This window comes from Micrasema longulum, unplaced genomic scaffold (assembly GCF_059751315.1).
Source record: "Micrasema longulum isolate JH-2025_06_02 unplaced genomic scaffold, ASM5975131v1 h1tg002359l, whole genome shotgun sequence".
In the NCBI taxonomy this organism is placed as follows: Eukaryota; Metazoa; Arthropoda; class Insecta; order Trichoptera; family Brachycentridae; genus Micrasema; species Micrasema longulum.
The window spans coordinates 45,503-69,315 of NW_028279509.1; the positions used below are offsets into that span (position 1 = coordinate 45,503).

General features: G+C 36.1%; 1 protein-coding gene across 1 annotated transcript; it reads left to right on the forward strand.

Moving 5' to 3' along the window:
- The first annotated feature begins 6,070 nt into the window (after nt 1–6,070).
- Nucleotides 6,071–22,396, forward strand: LOC148272357 (farnesol dehydrogenase-like). Its single transcript, XM_088240146.1, has 7 exons — nt 6,071–6,233; nt 9,959–10,113; nt 13,565–13,736; nt 15,843–15,969; nt 17,476–17,611; nt 19,870–20,022; nt 22,114–22,396. The coding sequence occupies exons 2-7, from the start codon at nt 9,982–9,984 to the stop codon at nt 22,153–22,155; spliced, it is 762 nt and encodes a 253-aa protein (XP_088096272.1). The 5' UTR covers nt 6,071–6,233; nt 9,959–9,981; the 3' UTR covers nt 22,156–22,396.
- Nucleotides 22,397–23,813: the final 1,417 nt, after the last annotated feature.

Here is a 23,813-nt window from a genome sequence, read left to right on the forward strand (position 1 = left end):
GTGAACGGAGATATTCTGAATCGGGTAGACGAATTTGTGTATCTGGGAAGTATGTTTACTAGGGATGGAAAGGAGGGTGAGTGCCGGGAACAGGGTGAATGGTGCACTGAAATCTACCTTGGCAAACAATTGTTTGTCGCAGGAGGCAAAACTAGCAGTTCACAATGGAGTTCTAGTGCCGGAGCGAAGTATGGAATTTGAAAAATAACGAGAGTAGGTTAAAAACTGTCGAAATGCAATCCCTCGGGCGAATGTGTGGTAAAAAGATGTATGATAGGTGCACAAATGTCGAGATCCGTGAACCGTGTAAGGCTGAGACCCGCATTATCGACAGAATCAAGAAAGGGGTGCTGCGTCGGTTTGGACATGTAGAGCGAATGGACAACGAAAGAACTGCTAAAAGGATCCACAAGAACGATGCGAATCCAACAATGTTTGAGTATGTCCAAATGCTTGCAGACTGGCTGGATGGATTAGACTTCCATATTCCCTTCTCAATAATGTTTTCCCTCTCTGTTGTAACAAATTTAAACGATGCGAATGTTGATGGATGCAGAAAACGAGGACTACCGAGAAAGACATGGCGCGATCGAGTCCATCAAATACTTGAAGATGGACATGTCAAGAGTAGGAATAATCGGCGTGCGTGCATGAGACGCATGAATGTACAGGAAGTGAGGTCTGTGTGCAAAGACAGAGTGATTTATTTATTTATATATACGCCCAATGGGCATTTTTATGGACACATTTATACATGGAAAATTATTATAAAAAAATTAGAAGGACTCAATGGTTTATAGTAGACTTTGTGGGAGTGGAAGCGGGAGAGAGGTGTTTATAATTGAATTTGATTCAGTGATCGTTTGAAAGAAGACAACTTGTTATCAAAGAAATCAAGACTGGTATGTTTGTTAGCAGACCTGAGAATTCTGGGCATAGGGGAATGGAAACCATAGTTAGTTCTACGGTTATCGGTATGAAAGAGTCAGTTTTGTCTGAGGTTTCTAGTTGGGATATTTCATTTTATCGAGCTCAGAAGTTCAGACGCATCAAAGAGTGAGTTGAGAATTTTAAATAGGACTAGAAGGTCGGATTTATTTCGACGGTCTCGAAGAGAAGATATATTCAAAGTAGTTTCTAACTCATTATACGTATATAGGTCTCCGGATAAGCCCAACCTCCAGCCTATCTTTCTTAAAAATCGATGTTGAACTGATTCAATATTCTTGATGTGAACATCATAATATGGAGACCAGATAACGGAGGAATACTCTAGGTGCGGGCGAACTAGGGGACAGAAGAGAGCTTTAAGGGTATTGATGTTTTTGAAGTCAGCTGTGCTTCTGTTAATAAACCCAAGAAGTTTTAAGGATTTATTGATAACATGTTCAATATGAATTGTAAAAGAAAGTTTAGTGACAAGTATGATACCCAAATCTCGTATACTAGACACAGATGATAATATTTCGTCGTTCAGTGAGTAGTCGTATATGATTGGATAAGCTTGCACTTACTTAAGTTGAGATGTAGATTATTGGATGAGCACCAGGTGCTAAAAGGCAATAAGTCAGATTGTAATAGATGATGTGGCGCTGTGTCCTCTCTGCCTACCTCTACGGGGGGCGTGATGGTTTGTTTGTTTTGTGGGGAGGATCAAAACGCCTTTCCAACAAGTGGATGCTAATAATGTTATCAGACACATCCCGATCGCGGGATTTTGGCCGAAAGTCGTTTAATCGGCCGAAACTGCAATATGTCCCTAGAATCCTAATTGCAAATAAGTATTGAAATTACTTTCAACTGTGCGTGACGAGAAAACCCGATGGCCCTGTTCTGTATTGTTAGAGAATCATTTGTATGGAAATCTGTTAACCCGACTGTGAATCTGATATTATAAATTCAATGAAGAAGTGATTTAGCGGTTGTCAGAGATACCGCCATGGTGAAGCAGCGGCGAGCGGTGATTCTTTTTATTGGTAACCTACAAAAAATGATCGTTAATTCACGGAGACTGGACCGCTGTGCACGTGCAAACCACGAGCCCACTGCGTGACATCGCGTGATTGGCCCATTTCACACCGCGGCGAAAATCTACCCGGCATGATAAAATACGATACGGTGGATCGATATTTATTGTTTTACAATTATTTATTTAGCCGGTACACCGTGAGACCAACGCGCCAATCTTCAGTCTATTTCCTTTTGTAGGATTTTTATCTGAGTACTCACAAAAGTTAAATAATGATTTTGATAAAATTATAATTAAAATATATTTTGTTAACCTTTACTATATTCTTTGATTTGGGTTGGATTTGGGTGGCTAGTGTTGCGGACTCTCGGATCAGAGGGGGGGAAATCCAGTCTTTCGTCTACAAACAACAAAATATGAACTCAAAATATTGTAACAATTATTGTACAGGTAAACGTCGTTTTACGCTGGGGGTTCGTTCCGAGAGACACCGGCGTAAATAAAATGGCCGTAAAATGAACACAAATATCATAGAAGATACAAGGTTAGGTTAGGTCAAAATGCTAAAGCTAGGGTTTCCTAGGACAGCGGTGCCCGTATTTTAACGGCCGTAGTGAACGGTGATGCAATGGACAGCCGTCGTAAAGGTGACTAGAGTGTGGTTTTCTAGGAAAACGGTGTTATCAACACCATTTTACACCGTTTTCCTAGGAAACCACTCTCTAATCACCTTTACGACGGCTGTCCACTGCATCACCGTTCACTACGGCCGTTAAAATACGGGCACCGCTGTCCTAGGAAACCCTAGCTTTAGAGCAATCTAACGTGTTTATTTAATACACACTCTATATATGTTCAAAATAAATTGTAAATGTATTTAATAAATACACTTTAAATTCCTTTACAAAATAAATAATGATTTTTTCTAATAAATACTAATTCACTAGTTCGTCGGTACTAAATGAAATTCTCTCAATTTTTTTGATCAAAGCATCCAATTTCATTTACTTTGATTGTTGCTTCCTTTTTTACAGAATCATATCATAAACTACGAATATTCTAATATTGTTTTAACTTTAATAATGATAAGATTAAAATTATAATCATACCTTTTTATTTTTCTTAAAAACAAAACGAAACAATTTTGCACACGCAATAAGCTGCTCGCGTACACGGTAATAGAATAAAACAACGTGTAAAAGTGTGTCTGCTTTTAAAATCGCGACGCCTACGGTCGTTTGGTGTGGCCGAACCGGGGAATCCCACGCTGGCACCAACCGGCGTAATTGCAAATCGGCGTAAATTGACCCGGCGCAAAACTACGTTTACCTGTATTTATTTTCCCATAAACATAGTTACTATAAAATATTATCGAAAGTCAAATATAGTGGAAAATGAAAGTCAAACATTGCAAAACCATGACCCAGATTCAATCGAATAAATTTCTAAAAAATGGTAACTGGGTTTAGGTCGAGAAAAATTGAAAAATTACTTAAAAACATTCTTACATAATAAATGGTATAAATTAATATTATTTAACTTTATAGTTAATTAACTAGAAGGTAGTAATATTATTGTTTATTTTACATAAAAATGTCTGCCTTAAAACAGGTTATACCTAGTTAGGCGGACTAGACATGATCCAGAGAAATCTATTACCTAACTGTGTATGTAGTAGATAAAGTGATTGTTATTTTTGTTAATAAACTATTATTATTATTATTAATGGTAAGCTGTGCATAATCGCTTATTTAGACGATTCGCTCCTGTGGTGAAGGTATGACGTATATTAAATGTCTGAAGAAACATCTCCTTTATTTTATTTTTATTTTATTTTATTTTATTTGGGAAATCAACAATTCTACATACATATTTAAAGTAAACAAACAGATGTAGTGTATAAACTCAGAACTAATAACAGATTTCCACTAAGTATACAAAGCTAGTAAAGAAAATATATTTCATATTAAATAAATAAATATAAGTTTATACGTATAAAAATGTTATTTTCATGTACTCGTAAATATTTTTCAATAATCAAATTTTTTTAAAATATTTTTTTAAAAACAGTAAGTTATTGTAAATTGGGCGGGATTAGGACAAGGATGCTTGAAGAGAGGATAAGGAGGGGAAGGGAAATGTACATATCTATTATTATAATGTCTACCAAGTTACATAATGCATTTTTAGTGTAAAATTTAAATCTGACAGAGTGATGTTTGTGTAATCTATATCTTTAAATGTTGTATTGTACTCTAAAAAGTCCTACGAAAAAAAGCATTTATAACATACGATGTTTTACTTATTGGTAACAGGTGGTGCCGTCTACAAATCCTGGCTGGCACATGTATTGTTATTAAACCAAGCAGCTCTGTACAGTCAACTATTCCTGTCAATCATTGTCATTTTGTGAAGCAGTAGTTGGTCCGCACACACTCTACGGTATTGTAGAAAAGTGATTCCATGGTAGGTGGAGGCAGTGAGAGTTGATACATAAGAAATACCGGTTTTGTATTTTAGGTACTTTATAAATTTGTTTTTAATATTTTCTATTCTTGTTACATATATGGCATACTGGGGATTCCATATCTGAGATGCGTATTCCAAATGGCTTCTGACAAACGTATAATATAATGAAATTGGGGCCTTTTTCTTCCTTAATCTCTCCTCCTTTCCTCTTTCCTCTTTTTCCTTTTGCCCATTGAGTAATAGTATAAGGTTAAGATGATTTATATACAAATACATTTATTTATATTTTTATATATCTTTAGCATTTTTTTTATCTTTATTTTCTATTGAATATGTTTTTACTTGAATTATAAAAATAAAACTTGTACTTTATTTGTTGGTTGGAATAAATTGCCATTTGAAATAAAATATAGATTGATACATAGAAATGGTGATCGTTTATTGCACACAAAGTATGGGAAAACCGGTCGACTGAATAATTGACTTATAAGATTATTGTTCGAGGCTTGAAATCAGAGGCGTGCCAGCGCAGTTCGAAATAATTGATCCGTTAATGAATTAATTTTGTCGAAAAAAAGTAGCCTGTGTTATTGCCGATCCATCAACTATCGCAATGCAAAAAATACGACGGTCTGTTAGTCTGTGGCTACGCAGCGTAGCACTTTTTATTTTTTTTTATTGATAAATTTCATATCTACTTTTACACATCTAGTAAATGTTATCACTGTAACTCTCCAATAAAGAGACTAACTCTTGTTCTTGGAGAGTGACTTACACTGTTATAGTTGTTTATTGTTTATTATAAGATTTTATATAATTTTAAATACGAGTACATCAGAAAAAATAAAAACATAGGATATATAAAGAAAAAACATGAAACAATAATACATTCATACTAATTAAAATTTAATGTAGTTTTTACACGTGTTTAAAAATTTTCTTTAGATTTACTTTAAATTTATTTATTGATATATTATTTTTAATAGTTTTTAGTTCATTGGGAAGATTTTTATAATTTTTTACACATTTGAAGACAAAGCTATTTTGACCATGACTTGTGTGGAATTTAGGAATTTTAATATTATGTTGGTATCTGAGTGACTTGTTCATCTCAAATTGTGGTGAATATTATTTTAGTATTAACGAAAATCCAGTAAAAAGAAATAAATCGTAAGAAATTATAAGGAAAAGAAGGAAAGAATCTGATTGGGATCCATAAAAAGCGAATGTTGTTTGTAAACATTCAAAAACAAACTTTTTTAAACGCAAAAAACAACTTCCTTCCATTTTTTTGTATATGCATTCTCGTCGAATGCAACCCCGGTAGGTCGATGGAAAAAAGATTTACGCTTGTAACTTTTTTTCACAGATTCGATTGAAAATTTTAATATCTACGAATACGCACAGCGCAAAGATCTACATTTCGCTGAAAACCGCACGTATGCTGAAACGTTTAGGAGAAGTTTAGTGACATCACACGTACAGAAGAATTATATATATAAAGATGTACGTACAAATTTATATTTTTTTTTACAGCTTACCTCTAAATAAAATCATCGTTCGCCACTGTAGCGTTGACATTGAAAAATAAATTAATGCTCTATGTAAATGCATGGAAAATCTTGAGTATTTATTCTAGGTCTGCACTTGCGAGTATAATCTGTCCTAGGCGGAACTTCTGGGCAATCTACCGCAAACAATTGTATTTTTTGAGTCTTAAAATACTACTGCAAATCCCTCAGCAGACGGTGTTGTTACAGCGTATGGCAAACAGACGAGATATTTTGAAATACAGGTATTTAAAAATAATGATTTTTCAACAATTATAGCACCCACTTTAATCCCTATTCATTTTTTCGCATATTGTTATCCTGCTCTTACAAAATAGTTACGTATTAACCACTCCTATAACATGTGTATGTGTAGAAGGTTTGCATACTCTCGCCTTCCAACGCGATGCCCTTCTGACATCCCTCAGCCACCCGTGCTTACCCCATGGATGAGTGCGCGTGAATTGATTTGAGGTTAAGGTGTGTGGAGTTCTGTGGGGGTCATCACCGCCGAGCCGTAAAGTTGGCAGGGCCGAACGCCGTTCTGGCTCGAACGCGTAACCCGACGCAACGTCAGCTCGGACAAGTAATTAAACGCCTTGCAGCGAAAGAATATGCACTTTTCATTTTGACTTTTCGTTTTTTTTTATGTGGAAGTTGCTTTATTATTTACCTTTCGTTTATATTTCAAAAGTGGATTTTTTTGCAATTAAATTTCTTTAAATTAATCTAAACTGTTGGGATCAGGAAGGATATACTAATGTGGGCCCATCAGGAACTTCTCAGCATTTGCTCATGTGGAGAGGAAACCACTCAAAACTCTTCAGGAGAAGCCGGCCTGTTGGCAGTGGTCAACAGGCCTTCCGTTCCGCTAGAGGAGGGTTCGGCATTTTGTTCCCTACTTTGGTTTATTTTACCAATTGCCTGTACTATATTGACCATGTATGATACTACCTCTCGTGTGAGTTCTTTATTAGCTATCACCGATGGGATGTAGCATAGATCTTCACCCAGGCTTCTGCATCGCTCCTCCAGCTGTTGTCTTTGAAAGCTGAAACGGGGGCAATGCATCAACAGGTAAGGGACATCTTGAGGAGTTTCATCGTCGCATTGGCAGATCTCGGAGAGATTAAAGCGATGCAGGTAGCTCATAAAGCCACCATGACCCGTAAGCATCTGGGTGAGCTCGTAGCCAGCATTCTGCACTCTCCTGAAATCATAGGCATGGAGAATGGTAGGGAAAAACATTTTAGTTATACTTCCGGTAGGTTCACTCAAATAACAATCGTTCCAGACTTGAAAGGTTCTGCTTCTTATTTTCCTTTTGGCAAAGCTGAGCGGGAAATCGACTTTTCGTTACCCAACCACGCGATCATTGAAAAGAAAAAATAAAGATTGTAAATTAAATGTTTAAAAGTGCGTATTTACAATCACGTTGGGGTCACCATTTGTATGGATGAGTGCGCGTGAATTGATTCGAGGTTAAATGAGAAAAATGGATTACAATTGAATTTATTTATTGAGTAGATACACACGAGTTGCATCCATACAATTTTGTAGCGAAGGAATTTACAATAGCGAACACTGGCGAGGAGCTGGTGGACGGACGACACGAAATGCCAAGATGAAACGTGCATATTATTTCGCTGCACGACATTTAATTACTTGTCCGAGCTGACGTTGCGTCGGGTTACGCGTTGCGAGCCAGAACGGTGTTCGGCCTTGCCAACTTTACGGCTTGATGGTGATGACCTCCACAACCCCATGCCCCGCGAAATTCGTCACCCCCCTTAATATTGGCTTTTATAGGCAGATTCCTAGCTTCAGAAGTCAGGGATATCCGGGTCGTCTTCTTACTTTCTGCTTCCCTATTTTCTTGGTACTTTTTGGTGAAGACACCTACTCAGTACTCAGGGCTTTCCTAGCGAACCAAATATACGAAACTTTTTGAAAAAGAATTATTAAGCTTCTTTTTAAAGCTTGCCATGAGGAATGTTAGGAATTTTTGCGGTCTGGCCCTGAAGAACCGTGTATACGAGTATGTAAGTAAATTAAATGCAAATATCCAACTTAAGTTCTTTGCTCGATGTATTATTATTGTGTTTTCTTTATTTTTATTGTAAACTTTTTAAACTTTTTAAAATCATTATTATGCTGATGAAATTCCACTAGTCAATCCGCTTTGTAGCTGAAAAACTTTTTGTGATGTTAGCTATCATATTTTATAAATCGTATTATGTAAATGTTATCATCCATTAAATATCTAAATTTAGTGAATGAGGTCTAGAATTTTAACCGTCCATGCGCTCAGTAGCTGCAAGACTTGATGCAGTCTAACTTCTGTTTTTATAAATTTGTTTTTTATTTCGTTTTTTACAATATCACTTAAACTCTAAACTTCATTATCAATTTAAAAAAAAAAAAGTAAATAGGGGCTAGATTTCTTACTGTCCATGCGCTCCGTAGCTGCAAGACGTGCTTTATTGTGATCTAGCGTGATCTAGCTCCTGTATATCGTATTTTTTATATATCATAATTGGAGACGAGGAACTAGAATCCCAACCGTCCATGCGCTCTGTAGCTGCAAGACGTGCTGGGATATTTATTTATTGTACAGCGCCCTTGAGGCAATTTTCGCAAAAATGGCGCTATATAAATTATCCAAACATATAGGTTTAAGAAATAAAAATTTAAAAAAAACTCTACTCTCTAGAGTATGCCGATGATGCGGTTATAATTGACGATTCAGTCGGGGGTCTTCGGGTCACTGTGATAAGCTAAATAGATACTCTGCATGCATGGGTTCAAAGATCAATATTTCAAAAGCCCATGTACCGTGTTACATTTAGTGCTTGATGCTCAAAATCCCCTCGAACCGAGTCATCGAAAGGGTCTAGAGTTTCAAATACCTGGGATGATGGATATCACGTTACAGAAAATGGCAGCTTTCAAAAAGAACTGGGAGTGCAGCTAGGAATAGCAGGCGGCACATTCAACAGTATGAAAGCTGTCTGGAGATCGGATATTTACTCAGTGAAACCCAAATGCCGCCTATATATCGCCTGCTTGTATCACCTTTTCTCCTCAACGGATACGAATCGTGGGGCTCGCTAGGGCCCAAAACAGCGAAATACCGAATTTCGAGAATAGGTGTCCCGGAAGAATCTCGGGTGGGCGTCGATTTGACTTTGTAAGGAATGAAGTAATAAGAGAACGGACGCAGCAAACTCCGGTGACAACCGTCATCGAGCGGAGGCAATACGGTCGGCTAAGCCACATCCGAGTACCGCTGATGCCTCTTGCGAGCCTTTATTGTATCGTCATTCGGCGGCGTAGTGGTGTAGTGGTCAAGACGCTTGACTCACGCACGGAAGGTTCCGGGTTCGATTCCCGGTGAGAACACAAAAATTAAAATGTGATTTTTCTCAAGCCTGGGTGCTCTGTGATGTAATTCACCACTGTAATTAGGCCTCCTGGCCTGTTGTGGTGCAAAAAAAAAAATGTAAAATGTAAAAAAAAAAATTGTCTAACATAAAAATAAAAGCTAGACTAACAAATTAAAAGAGGGATGAGAGAACATTTTAGAGAAGTTAATATGGAAGTCTCCATCCTTGTTATAATTTGTTTATCTTAATGACTCCCTAAAGGGTGAAATCCAGTTTTTTGTCGTATTTGTCAGAAACGACAATTTTACGTAAATTGCCGCAAATAAAGTTTATAATGCGGCACACATCCAACGAAATAAATGCGCGATGTACGACAAGAGGTCTAAATGTGGCGGGTGATCAAAAGATATTGAGGTTAGAGGTGATCAGTAATTATGAGTAAAAAGAAGTAGAAGTTGTGACAATATTGACCCATGCATACCCACATAATTTGCAATCAATAATTATAATAATAAGGATGTGATCATCGTTTATCAGTTAGCTTTCCCTATACATTTTCCGATAATCTATCGTTTTTTTTCTAGGAAATAAGAAACGGGGGTCAAGCATGGACAAGTGGGCTGGAAAAGTAGCTGTTGTGACGGGCGCCAGTTCTGGAATAGGCGCGGCCATTTCTGTCAAATTGGCCAAATCTGGAATGACGGTAATTGGCTTGGCTAGGAGAGTGGAACAAATCCAGGTATAAACAGACTTTAAAATTAATATTACAAAAAAACAAAAAAAAAACACTGAAAACATATTTGGGTTTAGGGGGGAGGAGGGGAATACCGTACAGCGGGCAATTCCGTACAGCAGATTTAGGTTGGAAGAAAGCAAGTTACATATGTTTGTATCTGTCATACTCTCAGAGTAATAAATTATTCTCTGGAGAAGCCCTTAAGCTCTTTTTCATACAACAAGAGAGTTCCAATTTTTTTATTTGGTTTTCGTTTAGTTTTTAGTTTAACAACAATCGTATAAAGGGTGGTTTTGGTTTACTCTTGCAATTGTTATTATAATTTTAAGCGAGCAGCTTGAAGCTGATATGCTAAAATGTATTTTAATGATAGTTAGCTGTTGGCACAATTCAACTTTTCCGAAACAAATCTAATCTATTTTTGAATCCATTGAGACTATGAGTTATTTATTTATTTATTTATTTATTAAAGGACATTGTCCATGTTTACAATTTATGAGGTTTAAATATTACAATAAAAAAATAGTTTATAACATAAAAAAAAAAAGAAAAGAAGCATTGACAAACATAAGGGACATCGAGACAAGATCTGGACTATTTATTTAGTGCTCGTTTAAATCGTTGTAAACTAAAACCAAAAAAGTCCAGATCTTGTCTTGAGTAAACAATACGACAAGGACGGGTCATTGGAGAATTAGTTTGTTCTATGCTGGTCGATGAACAGTACTTCATTGTTTCTCAATCTACGAGTCGGAATATTGAATTTTACTTGTCCAAGTAATGATGGAACATCGATTATACCATTTAGTATACCGAACATATATTTATTAATAAAACATATAAGACATGAATATCATGATATTATATTCCCAGGAGTTGTACGAGAAAACTCATTCTCTTATTAGTTCATTCAATATTAGTTCTACGTTTTTGTAGACTAGAAATATTGAACATTGACTCTATTTCAGCATAAGAATAATTATCTCTCTCTAGTCCAAGCATCCACGCTATTTTTCGAAGCAAGCGAGTTGAGGTCAATAATAATAATAATAATAATGTTTGGATAATTTATTAAGCGCCATTTTTGTGAAAATCACCTCAAGGGCGCTGTACAATAAATAAATATCCCAACACGTCTTACAGCTACAGAGCGCATGGATGGTTGGGATTCTGGTTCCTCGTCTCCAATTATGATATATTTGAGCTAGATAACAGAACGTCTTGCAGCTACAGAGCGCATGGACAATAAGAAATCTAGCCCCTATTTACATTTTTTTTATTTATTTTTTTATTGTTGTTGACACATGTTCTTTTTTTTGTGTATAAAAAAAGTTTGTTTTTTAATGTTCACTAACAGCGTTTGTTTTTTGTGGATCTCAATCAGATTCTTTCCTCCCTTTAATTTGTACCCATTTGTTTCTTTTTATTGGATTTTGGTAACACTAAAATAATATTGAATTCAATACATTTTTAAAAATCGTATTCCTACATAAGTACACCCCTTTGTTGGTGAGACGACCGGAGTTTGACGTTTGCAAAAAAAATCCGTATTTGAAAAAATATTTATTTTATGCTTTGGAATTCAACCATAAACAAGTACCTACTTGAATTCAGTATAAACAATTTTTAGTTTTGGATTTCAATCACAAACAAGTACCTAGGTACCTACTTATCAATGAAAAGTATTTTATCAACGTTCGGGCAGGACAACGTCTGTCGGGTCCGCTAGTATTATATATTTTTCTTTAATATGAATTTGATTTACTTGGGTTCGTATATTACCAAGTAAAACAATAAGATAAAGTGTTTTTTTTTACTTTTACTATTTTATTTTTAGTTGGTGTTTCAGCTATCTAGTCATGAAAACCCATTTCCACCACCCCATATTAAAAATCGATATCGATAAAATATTATTTGATTATGTTGACGTTTTGCCTATAAACAAACAGTCAGTATGAGATAATGACAGATCATTTCCTCGATTGCAGTTTTAAATCCAAAGTAACTCACCAGATCGTGACCTGACAAGTATCGGCACAGCAGCTGATGGTGCCACGACAGAAGAACTACTATGTAGATAGAACAATGGGGAGTGTAGTACCAAAACTGTTTAATTGAATACCTGTTGAAAATCGCGTGGAAAAAAACCTAAATGCATTGAATAAAATAGTCAAAAACTTATTTAAAACAGCAAGTGAAACTTAAGTGTGCACATAAATATATTAAATTCTTCATCCATTATTAAACTATGTACTTACTAATTATATATATACATATATATATATATACATATATATATATGTATATATTTTTTTAAATGTTTTGTAACCCGAAGACAAGCCTCAGCTTTGCGGGAACAAAATACAATTAATTTATTTATACTTTTACATTGTTTGTATTCTTTTTTTTTATATAGAATAATGTTCCCTCACTGGAATTGTCCCGTGCCGAGGGAAACATTTTACAAAATGTAAAACATGCCTTAGATTAGCCATTTAACAAAGTTAACATAATAATAACAATTAAAAAAACGTAATTAATCCAATTTTTCTAATTATCATTGACATGATAAACAATATAAACCAAAATAATCATAAAAAACAAACCCAATTTTTAAAGACCAATAGAACAAATTTCACAAACAGTATACACATTTGACCTATTTGGCTTGATCCACTCATCGATCCGTGCGCAACCCACCTCCACTATCCATTTCTTAATAGCAATTTTATATTGTGAGAACTTACTTATTGTTCTTATGGATGATGTAAGTAGATTGTACAATTTAACCGAGTAGTACGCCAATCCTCTTTGACCGAAAGTTGTATTTATTTTTTTGCAGCATCAGGGTGGAGTGACTCTTGTATTTGTAACGAAAGGTAGGGAATAATGTTTACGTGCGTATAGAAACAGAGCTTTTACATAAAGTTGTTTCATAAATTTTACATTAAGATTTTCAAATATACCGAGGGAGCTAGTTCTGATTGGGACCCTTAAAATAATTTTTATCAAAGCTTTTTGTGCAATTATTATTTGCTTGATCAGTGTGTCATTTGCACATCCCCATCCAATTATCCCATATTCCAAAACTGATTGAGTTATTGCGGAATATATCTTTACAAGTTCTTTTAGGCTAATTATATTTCTTATTGTTTTAAAAAAGTAAATTTGGAAGTATTTGTAACGAAAGGTAGAGAATAATGTTTACGTGCGTATAGTAACAAAACTTTTACATAAAGTGGTTTTATAGATTTTACATTAAGATTTTCAAATATTCCGAGGGAGCTATGTATGTTATTTTATTTGTTAAAATAAATAAAACTTCAAAAAAAGTAATTAGCCAAAAATACCTTCTTATATTGTCTGAACTGCACACAAAGTGTTTGTGTCAGTTTTGCGAACGTGCCATCTTTAAATAACGATCAGTACTTCAAGATTAAAAACCTCTTTTTAGGATTTATCCAAGCAAGTGCCAGACGGGAAAGGATCCATCCACGGCATGAAGTTTGATGTTCGTGAAGTGGAGTCCATACCGAGCCTCTTTGAAACCATCAAGAAGACGTATGGAGGCGTTGACGTCATGATCAACAATGCTGGTGTTATGCGCAGTGCGACCAAAGTATATGGTGAGTGATTTATTTTATTTTGTTTTGCCGCAGAAACCAAACAATCTGCAGCGTAGAAACAATACGAAACGGGCGGGGTGACCTCAAACCGTAGCGAACAAGTGTAGTGTCCGTAGTGAGCGCGCGGGTGCACATAAGACCGAATACGCCAATCACCACGAAAAAAATTTAATACGACTACAAGGTTTTTTTTGTATAAGAAGCATATTTTAATAATTATTTTTCAGAAAAATACTTTATTAGCGTTAATTGTCGGTTTCGTGGAGTAGTGTTCAATGCGTTTGCCTACCATGCAAGAGGTCTCACGTTCGGTTCTCGACATGGTTGACATGAAATATTAATTTAAAAAGCTGTTTTACCTGAAGCGTTAGACTGATCATCTTGCCTTAGTAGTATATCGATACAAGGGCAAGAGTACGTCACGGTACACATATCTACGCACTAAAGTGACATAGCTTCATTATGACGTCATAGTTGAAGATAAATTCTCCCGAGTGATTACGAAGATACACTACCAAACCCACCTTCAAGTTTTCGGTAAGTATATCGAAATGTTACAAGAGGAAGCGTACGTCACGGTACACATATCTACGCACTTAAGTGATATAGCTTCATTATGACGTCATAGTTGAAGATGCATTCTCCCGAGTGATTACGAAGACACACTACCGATCTCCCCTCCCCTTCAAGATTTAAGAAGGTACATCGATATGTAACAAGGGGAAGCGTGCGTCACAGTACACATATCTACGCACTAAAGTGACATAGCTTCATTATGACGTCATAGTTGAAGATGCATTCTCCCGAGCGATTACGAAGACACACTACCGATCTCCCCTCCCCTTCAAGATTTAAGAAGGTACATCGATATGTCACAAGGGGAAGCGTGCGTCACAGTACACATATCTACGCACTAAAGTGACATAACTTCATTATGACGTCATAGTTGAAGATGCATTCTCCCGAGCGATTACGAAGACACTCTACCGATCTCCCCCCCCCCCTTCAAGATTTAAGAAGGTATATCGATATGTAACAAGGGGAAGCGCACGTCACGGTACACATATCTACGCACTAAAGTGACATAGCTTCATTATGACGTCATAGTTGAAGATGCATTCTCCCGAGCGATTACGAAGACACACTACCGATCTCCCACCTTCAAGTTTTCGGTAAGTACATCGATATGTAACAAGGGGAAGTGTACGTCACGGTACACATATCTACGCACTAAAGTGACATAGCTTCATTATGACGTCATAGTTGAAGATAGATTCTCCCGAGCGAATATGAATACACACTACCGATCTCCCCCCCTCTTCAAGATTTTAAAAGGTACATCAATATGTAACAAGGGGAAGCGCACGTCACGGTACACATATATAAGTACTAAAGTGACATAGCTTCATTATGACGTCATAGTTAAGGATAAATTCTTCCAAGCGATTATGAAGATACACTACCAAACCCACCTTCAAGTTTTCGATAAGTACGTCGAAATGTTACAAAAGGAGGCGTACGTCACGGTACACTTATCTACGTACTTAAGTGACATAGCTCCATTATGACTTCATAGTTCAAGATAAACTCTCCCGAGTAATTATGAAGACACACTACCGACCCCCAACCTTCAAGTTTTGGGTAAAGCTAGGATTTCCTAGGACCGCGGTGCCCGTTTGATAATTATGATAAATCCACCTGGTCCATGAAGAAGTATAAAAATTGAAAAATAAAAATTTCAGGCGTTGCCTAATATGTAGGTGAAATAATTCAATCACACGAATCTCACCCACATAAATAAAGGTTTCAGCTCTTTAACTTCACAAACATCAACATATAAAAGAATCGAAGGAATATGGATGTTCAAATATGGGCAGAATGGTGAATGTTACACAGTGTGTGAAGTGGCCACTCAAACCAGCCAATGACAGGTCATAAGCCCTGTAGATGCCTGGACCGCTATATCGCCTTCTCTAAAAAGTTCTTCATCTCTGTTGTAATCTGTTGATATAAACAGCTCCTCAGAGAGTTGAATCCAGTCCTTGTCTACGAAAATTTGGACAAACTCAAAATATTGTTAATTATATTTGACTTTCTTTGTTTTAGAATCCAGTACACAAGATTTCAAAGATATTTTGGACACGAATCTTCTAAGCATGGCAGTATTTTGTAGGGAATCTGTCAAGTCCATGAGGGAACGGGATTTTGCTGGCCATATTTTAAATTTGAATAGGTAAGTTGCGGAAGCGTGCGGTGAGGTTTTCGGTTAAGCTAGGGTTTCCTAGGACAGCGGTGCCCGTATTTTAACGGCCGTAGTGAACGGTGATGCAGTGGAAAGCCATCGTAAAGGTGATTAGAGAGTGGTTTCCTAGGAAAACGGTGTTAAATGGTGTTGATAACACCGTTTTCCTAGAAAACCACACTCTAGTCACCTTTACGACGGCTGTCCACTGCATCACCGTTCACTACGGCCGTTAAAATACGGGCACCGCTGTCCTAGGAAACCCTAGCTTTAGGCATCCAGTCGCTCAGTACTGGGTACATACACTGTGGAGGGCCAACAAGCCGCGAGGCAGCGGCGAACCGTGTATAGAAGCGATTATGCGCGGCTTACCATTTTATAAAAAAAGTCACTAGTAGCTAAATTGGGACTGTAAGGTGGATAATCAACCAATTCGAAGTGTATTTCACGTAATTTTAGCATCGTATCTAATGCTGTGTGAATCGGTGCGTTGTCTTAAAGAAAGAGCACCTTTTTGAATGTGGTCGTTTTTCCTTGATTGCATTCATTTAATTAAATCTATAATGCACGATAATACTTTCCTGTGATTGTGAATCCTGTTTCAAGATAATCGATGAGCAATATTCCGAGTGCATCCCAAAATACAGTGGTCATAAATTTGCCAGCCGATTTTACTGCTTTTGCCTTCTTCGGAGCACTTCCACCAGCTTCCACCCATTGTTTCGATTGATTTTTGGTTTCAGGTGTATAGTGGTGCACCTATGTTTTATCAACAGTTATTAATTGACGCTAAAAATTAACAGGATTACGCTTTATCATGTCCAAACACTGCTGCGAAGTGGTCTTTTGAACTCGTTTTTGTTCGACACTGAGCAAACGCGGCACTCATCTTGCCGATAGCTTTTTCATTTGCAAATGTTCATGCAAAGGTTGAACACACGTTCATATGAGATGTTTATCATTTCAACAATCTCACGCAACTTCACTCGGCGATCATTCATAACTATATCGAGGATTTTCTTGATATTTTCTTCAGTAACCACCTCTTTTGGCCTTCCTGTTGATGGTATTGTTGCGGTGCTTGTTCGGCCGCGTTTAAATTCAGCAATCCAATATTTGACCATGTAATCTGATTGAAAAAACTCACCGTAATGTTTATCGAGCTTTTCTTTTGTCTCATTTGCCGTTTTCTCTTTCAAATAATAGTGTTTAATCACTGCACGAAATTCGCTTTTTTCCATTTTTTAAGAAACACAAAAGTGGTTTACTTCAAACGACTACAACAAATAAACTAATCGATGAATTTGGGTGACATTTTAACAGCTGCCGTTTGACAGATCGCAATTCGGAAAAATATTTTTTTTTGTGTTTGTGCTGCCATCTAGCGCTAGGTAGCTTCATTATCAATCCGCCCTCGTAGCTGTTTTTATTTAATGAAAATCTACCGTCCGACATCCGAAAAACATTACAATAATTGATGTCGAAATTATTTTCTAGCGTCGCTGGCCATCGCGTGTACACGAACGAGCATTTTAATTTCAATTTGTACACTGCTTCGAAATATGGAGTCACCGCCTTCACCGAGACTCTGAGGATCGAATTGGCTTTGCTCAGAAAAATGATCAGGGTTACGGTAAGTCTTCTGAGTACGTCCAAATGTTTGTAGACAGTTAGTAGTTTGTGTGTTTTTGGAATCGGGCATTTACAGGGACTATGATCTGTGATTGGGAATTGCAGTATTATTCATTTACCGACCACTGCCCTAGGGAGTTCGAAAAATTCCAGTACAAACATCCACATTTCATCTGTAAATGAACATGGAACTAAAAAATATTTAAAACTTTTTTAGGCACTAAAGTGAAATGAAAAACATATTATGAACCTCTTAAACCTTTTTTAGGCACCGAATCTAAAAAAACGCCTATGAGCCTGTTTAAGGCTCGAACTGAAAAAAAACACATGAACCTTTTTTAGGCTCGAACTTGAAAAAAACCTTAGAGTAATAATGCGTAACCTAGAGAGGAGCCCAAACGTAGGAAAACCATTCTATGACGATTGGGTATTAAGTTAGCTACAGTTCGCAGCAAAACTCAGGCCGAGAATTGCCAAATGAATATTAATTTGCATTGTAAATACTTTTAAATATGTACCTGTGTATTTATCATTGCAGGGTTATTCAAATCTTTTATTTCTATAATTCGCCTATATTTATTTTAGAAAACTGAAAATACATGTGCGTGTTTATTTATTTATTCATTTTATTCATAACATATTTATGTTACATTTATTGAGACATAAATCCCAACTCCATGGAACCAAAGTCCCGTGTTGAGTTTGTTTGTTTGTCCGTCACATCTCCGAAACGGCGAGTCGTAGCGGCTTGAAATTCGGAAACGTCATTTTAGATGCAATTTCAAGGTTAACGTTGCTTTTTTCAAGTAAAATTTGAATCGACCTCTACTCGATAAAAAATCAAACATTATATGGATGCTTAGTGCGGCCTTGATATATTGCCTATAATCAACTGTCATTATCAACAGAAAAAATACTTGAATTCACAAATTTATCCCCTAAATTGAGAAAAAATAGTATCTGAAGTAAATATGTTGATAAAAGGTTAGTTTTTGAGCAATATAATACACGTGTCGGGACAATAAATGCCAAAAATCAATGTCAATCATGGGAAAATATTCGGAATCAATTACCTGTGAAAACTGACTCCTTTAACAGCTTTGACGCTCCTACTGCTGCAACCAAACATACTGCAATTCACCATAGTCGATTTTTATTTATTATAACGTAAATATCCAAGTTATTTACAAACAAATCTAAGCACAGCTTCAAAAGCATCCGATCGAACCGTTATGTTTATGTTGTCAAATAAAACAAAATGGCCACCAATTGGTTGCTAGCCAACAAACCAACATCGCTTGCGTTCTATGAAACATAGTGATAGGGCGTCTCTCTAGGTTACGCATTATTACTCTGAGAAAAAAACCATGAACCTTTCTAGGCACTTAACTTTAAAACATATATGAACCTCTTTTAGACATTGAGTGGAGAAAAAAAACGCATAAAACTTTTTTAGGCACTAAACTGTCCGCCTGGTGGTTCAATGGTCAGCGTCTTTTCCTACCATGCAAGAGGTCTAGGGTTCGCGTCCCGATATGATTAACATAAAACATTTGTTTCAAAAGATGTTTTTACAATGGAATATTCCAGTCTCTAGTCTGGCACTTGAAGTGCAAGTACGTCTCTACTCCATGTAACGACCATTATTAAGATACGCTGCGATTGCTGTACCAATGCGGTGCCCTTTGCACCATTTTGTGAAGAAAGCGAATGATGATAAAAACAAACCATGAGAAAATGTTTAAAAAGGCTGTAAAAAAATGGATAGTGGACCAGGTAGAAGTAAAATGGATTGTCTCATTCGTCCAAACCAATATTGAATCTACCGCTCCACAAGTGTATAGCTTATGTTAGGTTATTGTTATTTTTATTGTGCGTTTTGTAATATAAATAATATAGAAGTACATATATACCTAGTTTTTAAAACTGTGAATATTTAGTTAATTATCTCTGTTTGTGAAATTAGTCTTCTTTGTTTATTCTCAAATGTAAAAACATTTCAAAAAAGTATATTGTTAAGTGTCCTCGGCACGAGTAACCCCAGTGAGGTCACATTATTTTCATTATTAATTATAATTTGTATGAGAAAAATATGAATACATATTTTAGGCACTGAATTGAAAAAAATATCCATGAACTTTTTTGTTAGGCACTAAACTTTAAAAAAACTATAAATCTTTTTGTCAGGCAATGAACTGAAAAAACCGACCTACCTTTTTGTTAGGCACTGAACTGTAAAAAATCTATGAACATTTTCAGAGTATATCACCAGGGTTGGTCCAGACAGAAATCTTCGACAAAGCGTCGATGAGTGTTATGAATGAGAACCAGCTCGACAACTATCCTCATTTGAAGCCTGAAGAGATAGCTGACTGTGTTATACTCGCCCTAAGTCTCCCTCAGTCTGTTGTGGTAAGAATTTCCAGGATTATTTCCTCCATTGTCTTCAATTTTTGACAGTCTACACTGAAGACTTCTCTTTCTCTAAAATTTTATTTTGCACCCGGAAACATAAATCAACACAACAGAATGAAAAAGGGTTATTTAGTAATTGAATTAATGAACTTTGAATTTAAAATATAAAAAAAATATTTTACATAAAACGGATATTTTTATGCAATGTCAAATTGTATTTGATGTTTTAAAAATAATGTCCACCACGGCGTTGTTTAATCCCAGAGGTTCAGACATTCATTAGTTCGCTCATTAGATGAGCTAAGTAGAGTAAAAAAAATTACTACCCTTGCAACACTAATAAAATGTCCATTTTGTTTTCTTTGACAATCTGACAGATGGAAAAATAATCCAATTTTTAAGTAGTGCATTTGCTACTTACACATGCATTTGCTAATTACGTAGACTACGTTACGTAGACTCTACAGCTTTTACGATGTGTTAATGTGGATCACCCTTCTCAACGTGGGCGACGACGCCCGCTCGGGGGCGTTATGAAGGCCTTCAGGGGGGCGGTAGAAGGCCGAGAGAAAATTAGGGGCCGTTGAGGCGGTCTGGGGGGCCGATGGCTCTCATCTAAAAATTGTTAAGAAAACTTTTAATTCTCAAAAAGCGATGGGGAAAATAAGTAGACATTCTAATTTTACATTGTTTTGATACAGACGCTTTGTTTTTGTAATGTATAGCCATTACCACTCAAGGGCGAATCGTCTAAATAAGTGGTTATGTATAGCTTATTATTTTTATTTAACTTTCTATAATAATGTTGTATAGTTACTATGCTTATGGGAAAACAAATATAATAATTTTTCAACGATGTTTGAGTATGTCCAAATGCTTGCAGACTGGCTGGATTTTCTCCCTAGGGAGTTATTCATATTTGGTTCAGCTGGATGAATCTCACCCACGTGATAAAGGTTTCAGCTCTTTCACTTCACAAAAGTCAACAGATGGAAGAGTTGAGGAAATGTGGATGTTCAAACATGGGCGGAATGGTGAATGTTACACAGTGTGTAAAGTGGCCACTTAAACAAGCCAATGACAGGTCATAAACCCCGTAAATGCCTAGGCTTCTATATTCCCTTCTCAAAAATGTTTTTCCTCTCTGTTGAAATAAATTTAAATCTGAATTATGCTATTTACATAAATTTTTAAATAATAAAGTAGACTTTTTTAACCTGCTCTCCAAAATTAATCTCAATGTCCCCTTTCGCGTGACAAGAAATAAGTCATTATTCCATCATCAGCACTAACTATGCACAACATTCTTTCCTCTATCGTTCTTTTTGTGCACTAAAATCTACTTTGGCAAACAAATGTTTATCGCAGGAGGCTTAACTAGCAGTTCACAACGGAGTTCTAGTTCCAACTCTAATGTTTGGGAGCGAAGTATGGAATTGGAAAAATGATGATGAAAGCAGGTCGAATGCTGTCTAAATGCGATCCCTCAGGCGAATGTGTGGTAAAACGATATATGATAGGTGCACAAATGTCGAGATCCGTGAAGTGTGTAAGGCTGAGACATGCATTATTGACAGAATCAAGAAAGGAGTGCTGCGTTGGTTCGGACATGTAGAGCGAATGGACAGCGAAAGAACGGCTAAAATGATCTACGATGCAAATGTTGATGGATGCAGAAAACGAGGAAGACCGAGAAAGACGTGGCACGATCAAGTCCATCAAAAACTTGAAGATGGACATGTCAAAAGAAGGAATAATCGGCGTGCGTGCATGAGAAGATGTATGAATGCAGAGGAAGCGAGGTCTGTATGCCAAGATAGAGTGTTATGGCGTTCTTTCCTCTCTGCCTACTCCTACGGGGAAACGGTGTGATGGTTTGTTTGTTTGTTTGTTTACCTGTAAACATAGATAGAGGATAAAAATTTCAAGTCAATGATATTCATAACTCAAATATGCCAAAAACCTAGTTAACCGGTTTCCTGTATACCCACGGTATTATGTTCTTATATCTGGTATACATCTTCTTCAAGTTGGGATGTTAAATCCGAATATAGCACGAATTTTATTAATACAAATCTCTTTTTTCAGATAACCGAACTCACAGTTCGTCATTCAAATGACTCGATTTAATATAATGAAATTTGATGAAGTATTTTTTAAATTCACCGCATTACAAATTAATCAAAGTGGTAACTGGAACATTAGAAACTTTAATTATATTAAAGCATTAACTTTGTGCTTTTAATGTTAAACTTAAAGACAAAGAACTGGATCTTGTGGACAATGTGTTTTTGGATATATAATTAGATTCTAAGCTTCAATGAGGTCCACATCAGTAGCGTGTAGTATAACAATTGGAAATTAAAAAAAATGTAAAAATGTGTCATTATAATATTTAAATAAAATAAAGAAATAAAAAAAAACAGCATTTATCGATACTTTTCCTGGCCAATTACCTTTTTTTCTATGGTACCTACCTAACATCAAGATAGAAGAAATTCAAAATTAGAAGATTAGGATTTAGAACACAAACAAAACAACATTTTTGACAGCACATTACATTGCATAAAAAGTTCTCAAAATTGACTCGCGTCGTCGTAAACATCCTTACAATTCATGGTGCATTTTATTATCCAGTGGTTAAGATTGAAGAACATTCACATCATATCAAAGGTAGGTGGTTGAGCCGATAATTTGTTTCAATAAATCAATAAATAATAACTCATTAACAATAAATACAAATAAGACTAAATATATGATAATAAAACAAAAACTACATTACTTATACTTGTTATGTGCCGTGTAAGGTGTTGAGGGGCACTTTGTAATGAGTAATTAAATCGCCCTCCAGTAGTCAATAAAAGGCAGCTTCGAAGATGGTATTGTATTGTAGTTTACATTTAATAATAAATTGTCGTAGTCACGACGTACTAAGTTAGGAATCTAATTTCAATGTGTCCTCCTGGAACCAATGTATTGGGTTATAAAGTGTACATTTTCGCAAGGTGCATCTAAATAGTCAATCCTTAAAAAGACAATATTGTCCCTTGGGACATCCGCCCCTTGCAGGTGAGAGCATTAAGATAGGTAAATTATTAGACGCGTATAGACTCTAGATACCATTTGAATATCCTATACTATAATACTACCAACAGAAAAAGAAACAGTTTTTTGTATACAGCAATCAATTTTTACAATTCACTTTCTAATGATCTAAAAAATATACAAAACATGTACGTACTTAAAAAAACACCCAAATAAAATAGTTCTTACAGCCCGTGTGACGAGTGAAATGTGATATTATTTTATCAATTTTTTTTTGAACCATTGTGTTATTATATACGAGTATAATACCATAATACCCCCTCATACCAGCACTTTTGCTGATTGGGAATATTTCGTACAGATAAAATATGTAATGTAATATGTAAAGTTTAAAATCCTTGTATTTTGTCATAAATAAATAATGTATTTTAGCCAGAAGAATCGCATGTAAGTAGCTACTGGCTAATTTTGGTTTTGCGAGGTGGCCACGCCTGACGGGACATTTTGTTGATCGGCAACACTGCTCGTCCCCCGCGCGCTCTTCGCTTTTCGCACGCTTTTCTAATTGTTGAAAAGTATTTTTCGCTATTTCGCCGTGAACGTTTATATTACTTAACGCTGTAAATCACAACACCGCAAACATTTTATCATCCATCGCCATTCTTCATCATCCGCCGCGCCGCCTCCGGACTCCGGACAATTGTGTGCATGCAGTGTTCCTGACCACCAGTTTCCCCGATGGC

Excerpts from the sequence above, each read along its gene's own strand:
- LOC148272357 (XM_088240146.1), top strand. The coding sequence starts at position 9,982 with ATGGACAAGTGGGCTGGAAAAGTAGCTGTTGTGACGGGCGCCAGTTCT. Across the intron at positions 13,737-15,842 it reads CAGTGCGACCAAAGTATATG|AATCCAGTACACAAGATTTC; the intron begins GTGAGTGATTTA and ends TCTTTGTTTTAG. Across the intron at positions 20,023-22,113 it reads GTCTCCCTCAGTCTGTTGTG|ATAACCGAACTCACAGTTCG; the intron begins GTAAGAATTTCC and ends CTCTTTTTTCAG.